Source organism: Rhinoraja longicauda, chromosome 19 (genome assembly GCF_053455715.1).
Source record: "Rhinoraja longicauda isolate Sanriku21f chromosome 19, sRhiLon1.1, whole genome shotgun sequence".
In the NCBI taxonomy this organism is placed as follows: domain Eukaryota; kingdom Metazoa; phylum Chordata; class Chondrichthyes; order Rajiformes; family Arhynchobatidae; genus Rhinoraja; species Rhinoraja longicauda.
The window spans coordinates 5,707,552-5,721,398 of NC_135971.1; the positions used below are offsets into that span (position 1 = coordinate 5,707,552).

General features: G+C 49.4%; 2 protein-coding genes across 2 annotated transcripts in view; one reads left to right on the forward strand and one right to left on the reverse strand.

Moving 5' to 3' along the window:
* The window catches only part of LOC144602606 (zinc-binding protein A33-like), a 313,416-nt gene that overhangs the window by 14,579 nt on the left and 284,990 nt on the right, over nucleotides 1–13,847 (reverse strand). The gene's annotated exons all lie outside the window — the stretch shown is intronic.
* LOC144602640 (uncharacterized) lies at nucleotides 3,714–12,878 on the forward strand. The gene is made up of 3 exons (XM_078415771.1): nucleotides 3,714–3,820; nucleotides 9,476–9,835; nucleotides 12,750–12,878. Exons 1-3 carry the CDS (start codon nucleotides 3,772–3,774, stop codon nucleotides 12,767–12,769), a joined length of 429 nt encoding a protein of 142 aa, XP_078271897.1. The 5' UTR covers nucleotides 3,714–3,771; the 3' UTR covers nucleotides 12,770–12,878.

The following is a 13,847-nucleotide window of genomic DNA, read 5'->3' on the forward strand; positions in this document are numbered from 1 at the left end:
TACAGAGAAGGTTCACCAGATTGATCCCTGGGATGGCGGGACTTACATATGAGGAAAGACTGGATAGACTGAGCTTGTACTCGCTGGAATTTAGAAGACTGAGGGGGGATCTTATAGAAACATATAAAATTCTTAAGGGGTTGGAGAGGCTAGATGCGGGAAGATTGTTCCCGATGTTGGGGGAGTCCAGAACCAGGGGTCACAGCTTAAGGATAAGGGGGAAGTCTTTTAGGACCGAGATGAGAAAACATTTCTTCACACAGAGAGTGGTGAGTCTGTGGAATTCTCTGCCACAGAAGGTAGTTGAGGCCAGTTCATTGTCTATATTTAAGAGGGAGTTAGATGTGGCCCTTTTTGCTAAAGGGATCAGGGGGTATGGAGAGAAGGCAGGTACAGGCTACTGAGCTGAATTATCAGCCATGATCATATTGAATGGCGGTGCAGGCTAGAAGGGCCGAATGGCCTACTCCTGCACCTATTTTCTATGTTTCTATGTCTATGAAACTGGAAACCTTACCCGGATTCCAGAAATCTTCTCTTTCTGTTGCTGCTCCATTTCCTCCACCGCTGATTTATTTTTTGTGAGAATCTCCAAGGAAGTTTTAATCTGCTCCTGGGATTGAGATTCAGATTCAGTGAGTGAAAGAATTAGACCAGACGGAACCAATGAACTGCAGACACGGAACTGCACATGAAAGTTTACAAAAAGACACAAACTGTTGGAGAACTTATCGGGTCGTGGAGCTTATCAGCAGAGAGCCGCGGGCTGTCTCACCTGGAAGGATTGCTGGAGTCCCTGCATGGACGTGAGGGGGAAGGTACAGGGACAGGTGTTTCATCACCAGCGGTGGCTGGGGCAAGTACCTGGGGAAGGGCTAGTTTGGGTGGGAGGCTGGGTGAACCGAACAGTCGCCGAGGGAGCGCGGTCCGCAAAAGGCAGAATTGAAAATTCATCAGGTGATCAAATTCTGTTTGCTTTTACCTTGTAGCTTTCAACAGCTTCTTTAATCGGCATGAAGCGATGCTCTCTGTGTTCCTGCGCGTCTCGGCAGATCAGGCAGACCAGTTTCTTGTCGGTTTCACAAAACAGCTTCAGTTCTTCCTGATGTTCCTCGCAGTGAAGTTTACTTTCCTTCCCTCCCGTGTTCAGACTCAGTGCTCGAGTTTTCTCAGTCATACTCGCCAAGGCCCGATTTCCTTTGAGGGTGCGGTCTGCAATCTCCTCTCTACATTCCGGGCAGGAGTTTCTCCCCTCCTTGTCCCAACTCTGTGTGATACAGGAGCGGCAGAAGTTGTGCCCGCACTCCAGTATAACCGGATCGCTGAAGAAATCCAGGCAAATCGGACAAATCGCGTCTTCAGTTAAACTCTGGATCTGGTGTTTAGAAGCCATTTTTAATTCCGAGAATTTCCTGGTTCAAATCCCTTCCTCCTTCAGGGAGCGGCGGACCCGCACAGAACCGCAGGTGTCAACGACACGCCCTGCAGTGCGCGGGGAATTGATTCTGTGCTGAATAATGTTGTTTTGCTGCGGGTGTTCAGGGTGAAGTGCCTCTAGCAATCTGCCACTGATTACACACCAGCAAGAGGCTGGTAACACGTTAAACGAGTCTGAATGTGTCAATAACCGGGCGGACGAGCGCCGGGCAGTCTAAGGAAGGGCAGAAACGAAATGGAAGATGTATTAAGTTATCTCTACGTAGAGCGTGAAACGGTGGTTAAACATCAACTTAGAGCGACTGCTGTTAAAATAAAATCTGCAATAAAATCGGAGACCTGGAGAGAATGTTGTGTTGTGAGGTGACAGACGCGCGACAGTCGCTGAGATTTGGTTGCATAAAAAGTAGGAAAGACAATACTCTGTTACTGCGTGCAACACATTCATCTTCTCGGTGAAAGTCGTCTTGTTGAAAGAAACAGCAAGCACATGTGACACACGTGTGTGTGTGTGTGGGTGTTTGTGTGTGTCTGTGGGTGTGTGTGGGTGTGTGTGTGGGTGTGTGTGTGGGTGTGTGTGTCTGTGTGTGTGTCTGTGTGTGGGTGTGTGTGTGGGTGTGTGTGTCTCGGTGTGTGTGGGTGATTGTGGCTGTGTCTGTGTGGGTGTGTGTGTCTGTGTGTGTGGGTCTGTGTGTGGGTGATTGTGTCTGTGCGTGTGTCCGTGTGTGGGTCTGTGTGTGGGTGTGGGTGTCTGTGTGTGGGTCTGTGTGTGTGTGTGTGGGTCTGTGTGTGTGTGTGAGTGTGGGTCTGTGTGTGGGTCTGTGTGTGGGTGTGGGTGTCTGTGTGTGGGTCTGTGTGTGTGTGTGGGTGTCTGTGTGGGTCTGTGTGTGGGTGATTGTGTCTGTGTGTGGGTGATTGTGTCTGTGTGTGGGTCTGTGTGTGTGTGTGTGTGTGTGGGTCTGTGTGTGGGTGATTGTGTCTGTGTGTGGGTCTGTGTGTGTGTGTGAGTGTGGGCTGTGTGTGTGTGGGTGTGTGCTTGTGTTACAGTTCTTGGCCTTGTAATAAAAAATAGACAACACATTAATTGTGTGGCTGAGCTTACTTACCCCAGTCTAATAGACACCGACAATCCAGCAGTTGTCTGGACACACCCAGTGTGTGGGTGTGTGTGTGGGTCTGTGTGTGTGTCTGTGTGTGGGTTAGCTGCGAGGGGGATGCTAGGAGGCTGCAGATTGACTTGGATAGATTAGGCGAGTGGGCAAATGCATGGTAGATGCAATATAATGTGGATAAATATGAGGTTTCCACTTTGGCGGCAAGAACAGGAAAGCAGAGTATTACCTGAATGGTGGAATTCTCTGCCACAGAAGGTAGTTGAGGCCAGTTCATTGGCTATATTTAAGAGGGAGTTAGATGTGGCCCTTGTGGCTAAAGGGATCAGGGGATATGGAGAGAAGGCAGGTACGGGATACTGAGCTGGATGATCAGCCATGATCATATTGAATGGCGGTGCAGGCTCGAAGGGCCGAATGGCCTACTCCTGCACCTATTTTCTATGTTTCTATGTCATTGTACCTGCTTGCTTCATCACCCACAGAAAACACTGCCCCTCACATTCCCAATGAACCTGACCCCCCCCCCCCCCCCCCTATCCCGGTAACTCTGTGTTTGTGTTGTCATTTGTGAGCGGAGCACCAAGGCACATTCCTTAAATGTGCACATACTTGGCCAATAAACTTATTCATTCATTCATGAAAAGGTAAGGCTAAAGGTGAAAAGAGTCAGAAAGGGTGTCAGATGAGGAGAGCAGTGAAATGTGAAGCTGCAGGGCCCGCCCTGGCCCCGCCCTCCGCCCCAGCCCTGGCCCCGCCCTCCGCCCCTGGCTCCGCCCCCGCGGCCAAGCCCCGGACCCGCTGCGTGATGGCACCTCGGCGAAGTGCGCCTGCGCGCCTCTGGGCGGCCGCTGCTGCGTCATGTGGAATGTACGCATGCGCGCTCCAGAGCCGGGGGGCGGAGCGGGAGGGGGAGGAGCGGGAGGGGGAGGGGGAGGAGGAGCGGGGGGGGGGGGGGAGGAGGAGCGGGGGGGGGGGAGGAGGAGCGGGGGGGGGGAGGAGGAGCGGGGGGGGGGGGGAGGGGGAGCGGGGGGCGGGGGGGGGGGGGGGAAGCGGGGGGCCCTGGAGAGCCCCGGGGCCTGGCGGGGGGGGCAGCGGGAGCCGGAGCTGCGTCAGTCCCTCAGTCAGTCAGTCTCCCTTTTCTTTGTCCCGCTTCACCAGAGAGTTTCTCCACAGCCTGGAGTGGGTCGCCAGCCGGGACCGGGACCGGGACACCGCCAGGATGCGGCGCTCTCTCTGCACGGCCGTACATCTGCTGTGCCTGCTGACAGGTAGAGACATGGGGGGGGGGGGAGAGAGAGAGATGGTGGGGGGGGGGAGATGGGGGAGAGAGAGAGTGAGGGAGAGTAGGGGAGGGAGGGGGAGAGTAAGGGGAGAGAGAGATGTGGAGAAAGAGAGATGGGGAGAGAGAGATGGGGGAGAGAGGGAAAGAGATGGGGGGAGAAAGAGAGAGATGGGGGAGAGAGGGAAAGAGATGGGGGGAGAAAGAGAGAGATGGGGAGAGAGGGAAAGAGATGGGGGGAGAAAGAGAGAGATGGGGAGAGACAGATGGGGAGAGAGGGAGATGAGGAGAGAGAGAGATGGGGGAGAGAGGTAGATGGAGGGAGGGAGGGAGGGAGGGAGGGAGAGAGATATGGGGAGAGGGGGTAGAGAGAGAGAGAACGAGAGCTGCTTTCCACGGAGTTGGGAATGGACAATTGTCAGTCAAACACTGTACTGGGGTAACTCAGCGGGTCGGGCCTCATCTACATGAACTACAACAATTGTTCATCCCAGTTTGGCAAAAGAACAAACCAGGTCCAGCAGAGGAGGACAAAGGGCTTAATTAGGAAAGGGAAAATAGGTTATGAGAGAAAACTGGCAGGGAACATAAAAACTGACTGCAAAAGCTTTTATAGATATGTGAAGAGAAAAAGACTAGTTAAGACAAATGTAGGTCCCTTGCAGTCGGAAACAGGTGAATCGATCATAGGGAACAAGGAGATGGCAGACCAATTGAACAACTACTTTGGTTCTGTCTTCACTAGGGAAGACATAAACAATCTGCCGGAAATAGCAGGGGACCGGGGGTCTAACGAGATGGAGGAACTGAGGGTAATCCAGGTTAGTCGGGAAGTGGTGTTAGGTAAATTAAATGGATTAAAGGCCGATAAATCCCCAGAGCCAGATAGGCTGCATCCCAGAGTGCTTAAGGAAGTAGCCTCAGAAATAGTGGATGCATTAGTGATAATTTTTTTTTAACTCTTTAGATTCTGGAGTAGTTCCTGAGGATTGGAGGGTAGCTAATGTAACCCCATTTTTAAAAAGGGAGGGAGAGAGAAAACGGGGAATTATAGACCAGTTAGCCTAACATCGGTAGTGGGGAAAATGCTAGTCAGTTGTTAAAGATGTGATAGCATCACATTTGGAAAGTGGTGAAATCATCGGACAAAGTCAGCATGGATTTATGAAAGGCAAATCATGCCTGACGAATCTTATAGAATTTTTCGAGGATGTAACTAGTAGAGTGGATAAGGGAGAACCAGTCGATGTGTTATATCTGGACTTTCAGAAGGCCTTCGACAAGGTCCCACATAGGACATTGGGGTACAAACTTAAAGCACACGGTATTGGGGGTTCAGTGTTGAGATGGATAGAGAATTGGTTGGCGGACAGGAAGCAAAGAGTAGGAATAAACGGGTCCTTTTCGGAATGGCAGGCAATGACTAGTGGGGTACCGCAAGGCTCAGCGCTGGGACCCCAGTTATTTACAATATATATTAATGATTTGGACGAGGGAATTGAATGCAATATCTCTAAGTTTGCAGATGACACGAAGCTGGGTGGCAGTGTTAGCTGCGAGGAGGATGCTAGGAGGCTGCAGAGTGACTTGGAAAGATTAGGAGAGTGGGCAAATGCATGGCAGATGCAATATAATGTGGATAAATGTGAGGTTATCCACATTGGCGGCAAGAACAGGAAAGCAGAGTATTACCTGAATGGTGGCCAATTAGGAAAAGGGGAGATGCAACGTGACCTGGGTGTCATGGTGCACCAGTCATTGAAAGCAAGCGTGCAGGTGCAGCAGGCAGTGAAGAAAGCGAATGGTATGTTAGCATTCATAGCAAGAGGATTTGAGTATAGGAGCAGGGAGGTTCTGCTGCAGTTGTACAGGGCATTGGTGAGACCGCACCTGGAGTATTGTGTGCAGTTTTGGTCTCCTAATCTGAGGAAAGACATTCTAGCCTTAGAGGGAGTACAGAGAAGGTTCACCAGATTGATCCCTGGGATGGCAGGACTTTCATATGAAGAAAGACTGGATAGACTAGGCTTATACTCGCTGGAATTTAGAAGACTGAGGGGGGATCTTATTGAAACATATAAAATTCTTAAGGGGTTGGAGAGGCTAGATGCGGGAAGATTGTTCCCGATGTTGGGGAAGTCCAGAATAAGGGGTCACAGCTTAAGGATAAAGGGGAAGTCTTTTAGGACCGAGATGAGAAAACATTTCTTCACACAGAGTGGTGAGTCTGTGGAATTCTCTGCCACAGAACGTAGTTGAGGCCAGTTCATTGGCTATATTTAAGAGGGAGTTAGATATGGCCCTTGTGGCTAAAGGTATCAGGGGGTATGGAGAGAAGGCAGGTACAGGTTACTGAGCTGGATGATCAGCCATGATCATATTGAATGACGGTGCAGGCTCAAAGGGCCGAATGGCCTACTCCTGCACCTATTTTCTGTTTCTATCTGTGGAGAGAAGGAATGGGTGACTTTTCGGGTCGAGATCCTTCTCCGAAGAACCCGAAACGTCACCCATTCCTTCTCTCCCGAGATGCTGCCTGACCTGCTGAGTTACTTCAGCATTTTGTGAATAAACCCATTCCTTCTCTCCAGAGATGCTGCCTGACCCGCTGAGTTACTCCAGCACTCTGTGAAACGTCACCTATTCCTTCTCTCCACAGATGCTGCCTGACCCGCTGAGTTAGCCCAGCATTTTGTGTCTACATTCATCAGTGAAAATGTCATTTAGCTTAGTGATACGGCGCAGAAACAGGCCCTTCGGCCCACCGGGTACGCAGCGACCAGCGATCAGGCCGCACTAACGCTACCCTTCACACACACAAGGGACAATCTCTAATTTTACAGAAGCCAATTAACCTACAAGCCTGTCGGTCTTGAGAGGTTTGGAGGGAAGAGTGTCAGTAGTAAAGAAAGCAAACTCAGTTATTTCAAGAGGGCTTGTGTACAAAAACAGGGGGTGTTATGCTGAGGCTCTACAAGGCACTGGTCAGGCCCCATTTGGAATATTGTCTGCAATTTTCGCTGTACTTGCTGGAGTTTAGAAGAATGAGGGGGGACCTCATTGAAACCTACCGAATAGTGAAAGACCCGGATAGGGTGGATGTGGAGAGGGTGTTTCCACTAATGGGAGAGTCTAGGACCAGAGGGCACAGCCTCAGAATTAAAGGTCGTTCCTTCAGGAAGGAGATGAGGAGGAATTTCTTTAGTCAGAGGGTGGTGAATCTGTGGGATTCTTTGCCACAGACGGCTGTGGAGGCCACAAGTCAGTGGATCTGGTCTCCAAATTTGAGGAAGGATATTCTTGCTATTGAGGGCGTGCAGCGTAGGTTCACTAGGTTAATTCCCGGAATGGTGGGATTGTCGTATGTTGAAAGGCTGGAGCGATTGGGCTTGTTTACACTGGAATTTAGAAGGATGAGGGGGGATCTTATTGAAACGTATAAGATAATTAGGGGATTGGACACATTAGAGGCAGGAAACATGTTCCCAATGTTGGGGGAGTCCAAAACAAGGGGCCACAGTTTAAGAATAAGGGGTAGGCCATTTAGAACGGAGATGAGGAAGAACTTTTTCAGTCAGAGAGTGGTGAAGGAGTGGAATTCTCTGCCTCAGAAGGCAGTGGAGGCCAGTTCGTTGGATGCTTTCAAGAGAGAGCTGGATAGAGCACTTAAGGATAGCGGAGTGAGGGGGTATGGGGAGAAGGCAGGAACGGGGTACTGATTGAGAGTGATCAGCCATGATCGCATTGAATGGCGGTGCTGGCTCGAAGGGCTGAATGGCCTACTCCTGCACCTATTGTCTATTGTCTATTACTATCATGTGTTGAAAGACTGGGGCGACTAGGCTTGTATACACTGGAATTTAGAAGGATGAGAGGAGATGTTATTGAAATGTATAAGATTATTAAGGGGTTGGACACGTTAGAGGCAGGAAACATGTTCCCAATGTTGGGGGAGTCCAGAACAAGGGGCCACAGTTTAAGAATAAGGGGTAGGCCATTTAGAACGGAGATGAGGAAAAACTTTTTCAGTCAGAGAGTTGTGAATCTGTGGAATTCTCTGTCTCAGAAGGCAGTGGAGGCCAATTCTCTGAATGCATTCAAGAGAGAGCTGGATAGAGCTCTTAAGGATAGCGGAGTCAGGGGGTATGGGGAGAAGGCAGGAACGGGGTACTGATTGAGAATGATCAGCCATGATCACATTGAATGGGGGTGCTGGCTTGAAGGGCCGAATGGCCTCCTCCTGCACCTATTGTCTATTGGATATTTTTAAGGCAGAGATAGATAAATTATTGGTCAGTGCGGGTGTCAGGGGTTATGGGGAGAAGGCAGGAGAATGGGGTTAGGATGGCGAGATAAATCAGCCGTGATTGAATGGTGGAGTAGACCTGATGGGCCGAATGGCCCAATTATACACCTATCACATATGACCTAAACCGGAGATCCCGGAGAAAACCCACGCAGGTCACGGGGAGAACGTACAGATTCCACATAGAAAGCACCCGTGGTCAGGATCGAACCCTGGTCTCTGGCGCTGTGAGGCAGCAGCTCTACCGCTGCGCCACCATTGTATATCATGATGTATCTATATGTACGTTGTTGGTGAGACCACAGTTCTAGCGCCCAGCTACAGGGAGGTGGCATGGTGCTGGAGAGGGTGCAGAAGGGATAGACCAGCTTGGCACGGGCACAGTGGGGGTTAGGTTACAGGGAGAGACTGCACAGTAAGGTCCCTACTCTGGGGATGAGGGGGATTCTTGTTGAGGTGTATAAAACGATGAGGAGCGTTGGTGATGTGGATGGTCACAGGCCTTTTCCCCAGGGTGTGGTGGTCTTAAACAAGAGTGTAAATGCAATAAACTGGAGTAACTCAGCGGGTCAGGCAGCATCTCTGGAGAACATGGATAGGTGACGTTTCACAGAGTGCTGGAGTAACTCAGCGGGTCAGGCAGCATCTGTGGAGAACATGGATAGGTGACGTTTCACAGAGTGCTGGAGTAACTCAGCGGGTCAGGCAGCATCTGTGGAGAACATGGATAGGTGACGTTTCACAGAGTGCTGGAGTATCTCAGCGGGTCAGGCAGCATCTGTGGAGAACATGGATAGGTGACGTTTCACAGAGTGCTGAGGTAACTCAGCGGGTCAGGCAGCATCTGTGGAGAACATGGATAGGTAACGTTTCACAGAGTGCTGGAGTAACTCAGCGGGTCAGGCAGCATCTGTGGAGAACATGGATAGGTGACGTTTCACAGAGTGCTGGAGTATCTAAGCGGGTCAGGCAGCATCTGTGGAGAAAAGGAATAGATGATGTTTTGAGTCGAGAACCTTCTTCAGACTGACTCTCATATCGATACCCCTCCCTGCAGCTTCACATTTCACTACTCTCCTCATCTGACCCCCTTTCTGACTCCTTTCACCTTTAGCTTCACCTTTTCATGAATGAATGAATAAGTTGATGAATGAATGAATGGGTTTATTGGCCAAGTATGTGCACATTCAAGGAATGTGCCTTGGTGCTCCGCTCACAAATGACAACACAAACACACAGTTCCCGGGAGAGGGGGGGTCAGGTTCAATGGGATTGTGAGGGGCAGTGTTTTCTGTGGATGATGAAGCAGGCAGGTACAATGACCATGTTGTGTTGCAGGTCTCCACACTGCGGCTCTGTGTGGAACAAGAACGTCGGCCACCGTGGGCTCGGTCACCACTGTCCCCATGGGTGGGACGGTGAGGTTCCCCGTCCAGCCCCACAGCCACGAGAAGATCACGGTGGCGATGTGGCGTCTCCATCCCGACCTGCCGATCCTGGATTGGAAGTCTTACAGCCCGGAGAGTCCGTCCCGGATCCACCCGTCCTACAGGGACAGAGTCCGCTTCCGACTGGACGGTGTCATTGAGCTGTGGGCCGTGGGGCTCGGTGACCAGGGGGCCTACGAGATAGAGACAAACTACTTTGGCAGTGAGCCGAGGAACCGTGACGTGGAGCACTTTGAGCTGCGCGTGGTCGGTGAGTAGCGGCGTGGAGAGTTGTACAGCACCCAGACACCCTTTGGCCCACACTCTGGGAACCTTGTCAAAGGCTTTCTGAAAGTCAAGGCTTTCTAATGCAGAAGTTGCAGGATCAATTTATCCCAAAGAGGAGGAAAGATTCTAAGGGGAGTAAGAGACACCCGTGGCTGACAAGGGAAGTCAAGGACAGCATAAAAATAAAAGAGCAGAAGTACAACAAAGCAAGGAAGAGTGGGAAGCCAGAGGATTGGGACTCTTTTAAAGAGCAACAGAAGATGACTAAGAAGGCAATATGGGGAGAAACGATGAGGTACGAGGGTAAACTAGCCAATAATATAAAGGAGGATAGTAAAAGCTTTTTTAGGTATGTAAAGAGGAAAAAAATAGTCAAGGCAAATGTGGGTCCCTTGAAGACAGAAGATGGGGAATTTATTATGGGAAACAAGGAAATGGCAGACGAGTTGAACCGGTACTTTGGATCTGTCTTCACTAAGGAAGATACAAACAATCTCCCAGATGTTCTCGTGACCAGAGATCTAGTGGGGTACCGCAAGGCTCGGTGCTGGGACCCCAGCTATTTACGATATACATTAATGACTTAGACGAAGGGATTAAAAGTACCATTAGCAAATTTGCAGATAATACAAAGCTGGGTGGCAGTGTGAGCTGTGAGGAAGATGCTATGAGGTTGCAGGGTGAATTGGACAGGTTGTGTGAGTGGGCAGTTGCATGGCAGATGCAGTTTAATGTGGATAAGTGTGAGGTTATCCACTTTGATTGTAAGAATAAGAAGGCAAGTTAGGAAAAGGAGACGTACAACGAGATCTGTGTGTCCTAGTGCATCAGTCACTGAAAGGAAGCATGCAGGTACAGCAGGCAGTGAAGAAAGCCGATGGAATGTTGGCCTTCATAACAAGAGGAATTGAGTATAGGAGCAAAGAGGTCCTTCTGCAATTGTACCGGGCCCTAGTGAGACCGCACCTGGAGTACTGTGTGCAGTTTTGGTCTCCAAATTTGAGGAAGGATATTCTTGCTATTGAGGGCGTGCAGTGTAGGTTTACTAGGTTAATTCCCAGAATGGCGGGACTGTCATATGTTGAAAGACTGGAGCGGCTCGGCTTGTATACACTGGAATTTAGAAGGACGAGAGGAGATCTTATTGAAACATATAAGATTATTAAGAGGTTGGACACGTAAGAGGCAGGAAACATGTTCCCAATGTTGGGGGAGTCCAGAACAAGGGGCCACAGTTTAAGAATAAGGGGTAGGCCATTTAGAACTGAGATGAGGAAAAACTTTTTCAGTCAGAGAGTTGTGAAACTGTGGAGTTCTCTGCCTCAGAAGGCAGTGGAGGCCAATTCTCTGAATGCATTCAAGAGAGAGCTAGATAGAGCTCAAGGATAGCGGAGTCAGGGGGTATGGGGAGAAGGCAGCAACGGGGTACTGATTGAGAATGATCAGCCATGATCACATTGAATGGTGGTGCTGGCTCGAAGGGCCGAATGGCCTACTCCTGCACCTATTGTCTATTGTCAAGGACCACAAATGGACAGAGGGCAGTAAATCTCTGGGAATCTCCAACCAAGAGACTCTTAGAGGTTTAACCTGTTGGATGTATTTATACCAGGGGAAGATACATTTTTGAAAATTTGGGGAACTGAAATCAAAGGGAATGGGACAAAGCGGAGGAGTTCAGTCCTGGGCTGGATCAGCCATGACCACATTGTGGGGATTAACATTGAAATCTAGAACGTGGCGCACACAGCAGATTGATCATCTATATCCGGTTCCCATCAGCAGTGGGTGGTCACCGTGGGGGAATTTGCTCTGTTTGTTTTACCCACCTTTGTTCACCATAGAATGACATCCCATTCTACATCATAGACAGGCCATTCGCCCATCCTATCCAGTCAAGATTTCTGCTCCACTCAACATCCCTCCCATCTACTCACCACACCCGGTAACAATACCTCGAATTTCAGGAGTGCTCACGTGTTTATCCCGCTTGCCCTTAAATTATCTCTGCTGTTGGATTCAGTCCCTCCAATGCAAGTGAGGTCCATGTTCTCATGACTGCATTCCTTTCAGTATTTATAGAAGAGGCTGGGGTTGTTTTCCCTGGAGCAGAGAAGGCTGAGAGGGGACATGATCGAGGTGTACAAGATCATGAGGGGCATAGATAAGGTAGATGGCGGGGAACTTCTTCCACTGGTGGAAGGTTCAACAACGAGGGGACATAGATACAGGGTAAGGGGAGGGAGGTTTCGGGGGGATGTGAGAAATATCTTTTTCACCCAGAGGGTGGTTGGAGTCTGGAACTCACTGCCTGGGGTGGTGGTGGAGGCGGGAACACTCACAACATTTAAAAAGCATTTGGATGGGCACTTGAAATGCTACAACATTCAGGGCTATGGTCCAAATGCGGGGAAATGGGATTAAAATTAGACTGTGTTTGGTAACGGGCGGCACGGACACGATGGGCCGAAGGGCCTCTTTCTGTGCTGTAGGACTCTATGACTCTAAGACCACGTTACATTTCAGCATTGATTTTTGCTCTCCCATCGATTAGAGATATTTCATCCCCCCCCCCCTCCCATTTAAATTCACCGCTAAACTTAAATTCTATCTTATCATTCCTGACATCTTCTCCAGATAAAATCCGTCGACCTGCTCATTCTTTGCATTGAGCTCCATCCTCTCAGTTATAGCATCATTCTCATGAACACTCCTTGTGCTTTTCCCCATCGTTCTACATCTCTACGGCAATATCAGCTTTCTATCTGCATGGCAGCGGCGATAAGAGTTGGGAAATGGGAATTATCAGAGGGTTGTAGAAATGTGGAGAAATTCCCGCTGTCGGGATGAGGACGTAACATCTCAGTCAATTGAGATTTGTGTTTTATTTATTTCAGGGGGAAGCTGGTTGCAATAAGATCCCCCCTCATCCTTCTAAATTCCAGTGTATACAAGCCCAATCGCTCCAGCCTTTCAACATACGACAGTCCCGCCATTCCGGGAATTAACCTAGTGAACCTACGCTGCACGCCCTCCATAGCAAGAATATCCTTCCTCAAATTTGGAGACCAAAACTGCACATAGTACTCCAGGTGCGGTCTCACCAGGGCCCGGTACAACTGTAGAAGGACCTCTTTGCTCCTATACTCAACTCCTCTTGTTATGAAGGCCAACATTCCATTGGCTTTCTTCACTGCCTGCTGTACCTGCATGCTTCCTTTCATTGACTGATGCACTAGGACACCCAGATCTCGTTAAACTCCCCCTCCTCCTAACTTGACACCATTCAGATAATAATCTGCCTTTCTATTCTTACTTCCAAAGTGAATAACCTCACACTTATCTACATTAAACTGCATCTGCCATGTATCCGCCCACTCACACAACCTGTCCAAGTCACCCTGCAGCCTTATTGCATCTTCCTCACAATTCACACTACCCCCCAGCTTAGTATCATCTGCAAATTTGCTAATGGTACTTTTAATCCCTTCGTCTAAGTCATTAATGTATATCGTAAATAGCTGGGGTCCCAGCACCGAACCTTGCGGTATCCCACTGGTCACTGCCTGCCATTCCGAAAGGGACCCATTTATCCCCACTCTTTGCTTTCTGTCTGTCAACCAATTTTCTATCCATGTCAGTACCCTACCCCCAATACCATGTGCCCTAATTTTGCCCACTAATCTCCTATGTGGGACCTTGTCGAAGGCTTTCTGAAAGTCGAGGTACACCACATCCACTGACTCTCCCATGTCAATTTTCCTAGTTACATCCTCAAAAAATTCCAGTAGATTTGTCAAGCATGATTTCCCCTTCGTAAATCCATGCTGACTCGGAATGATCCTGTTACTGCTAACCAAATGCTCAACAATTTCGTCTTTTATAATTGACTCCAGCATCTTCCCCACCACTGATGTCAGACTAACTGGTCTATAATTACCCGTTTTCTCTCTCCCTCCTTTCTTAAAAAGTGGGATAACATTTGCTATCCTCCA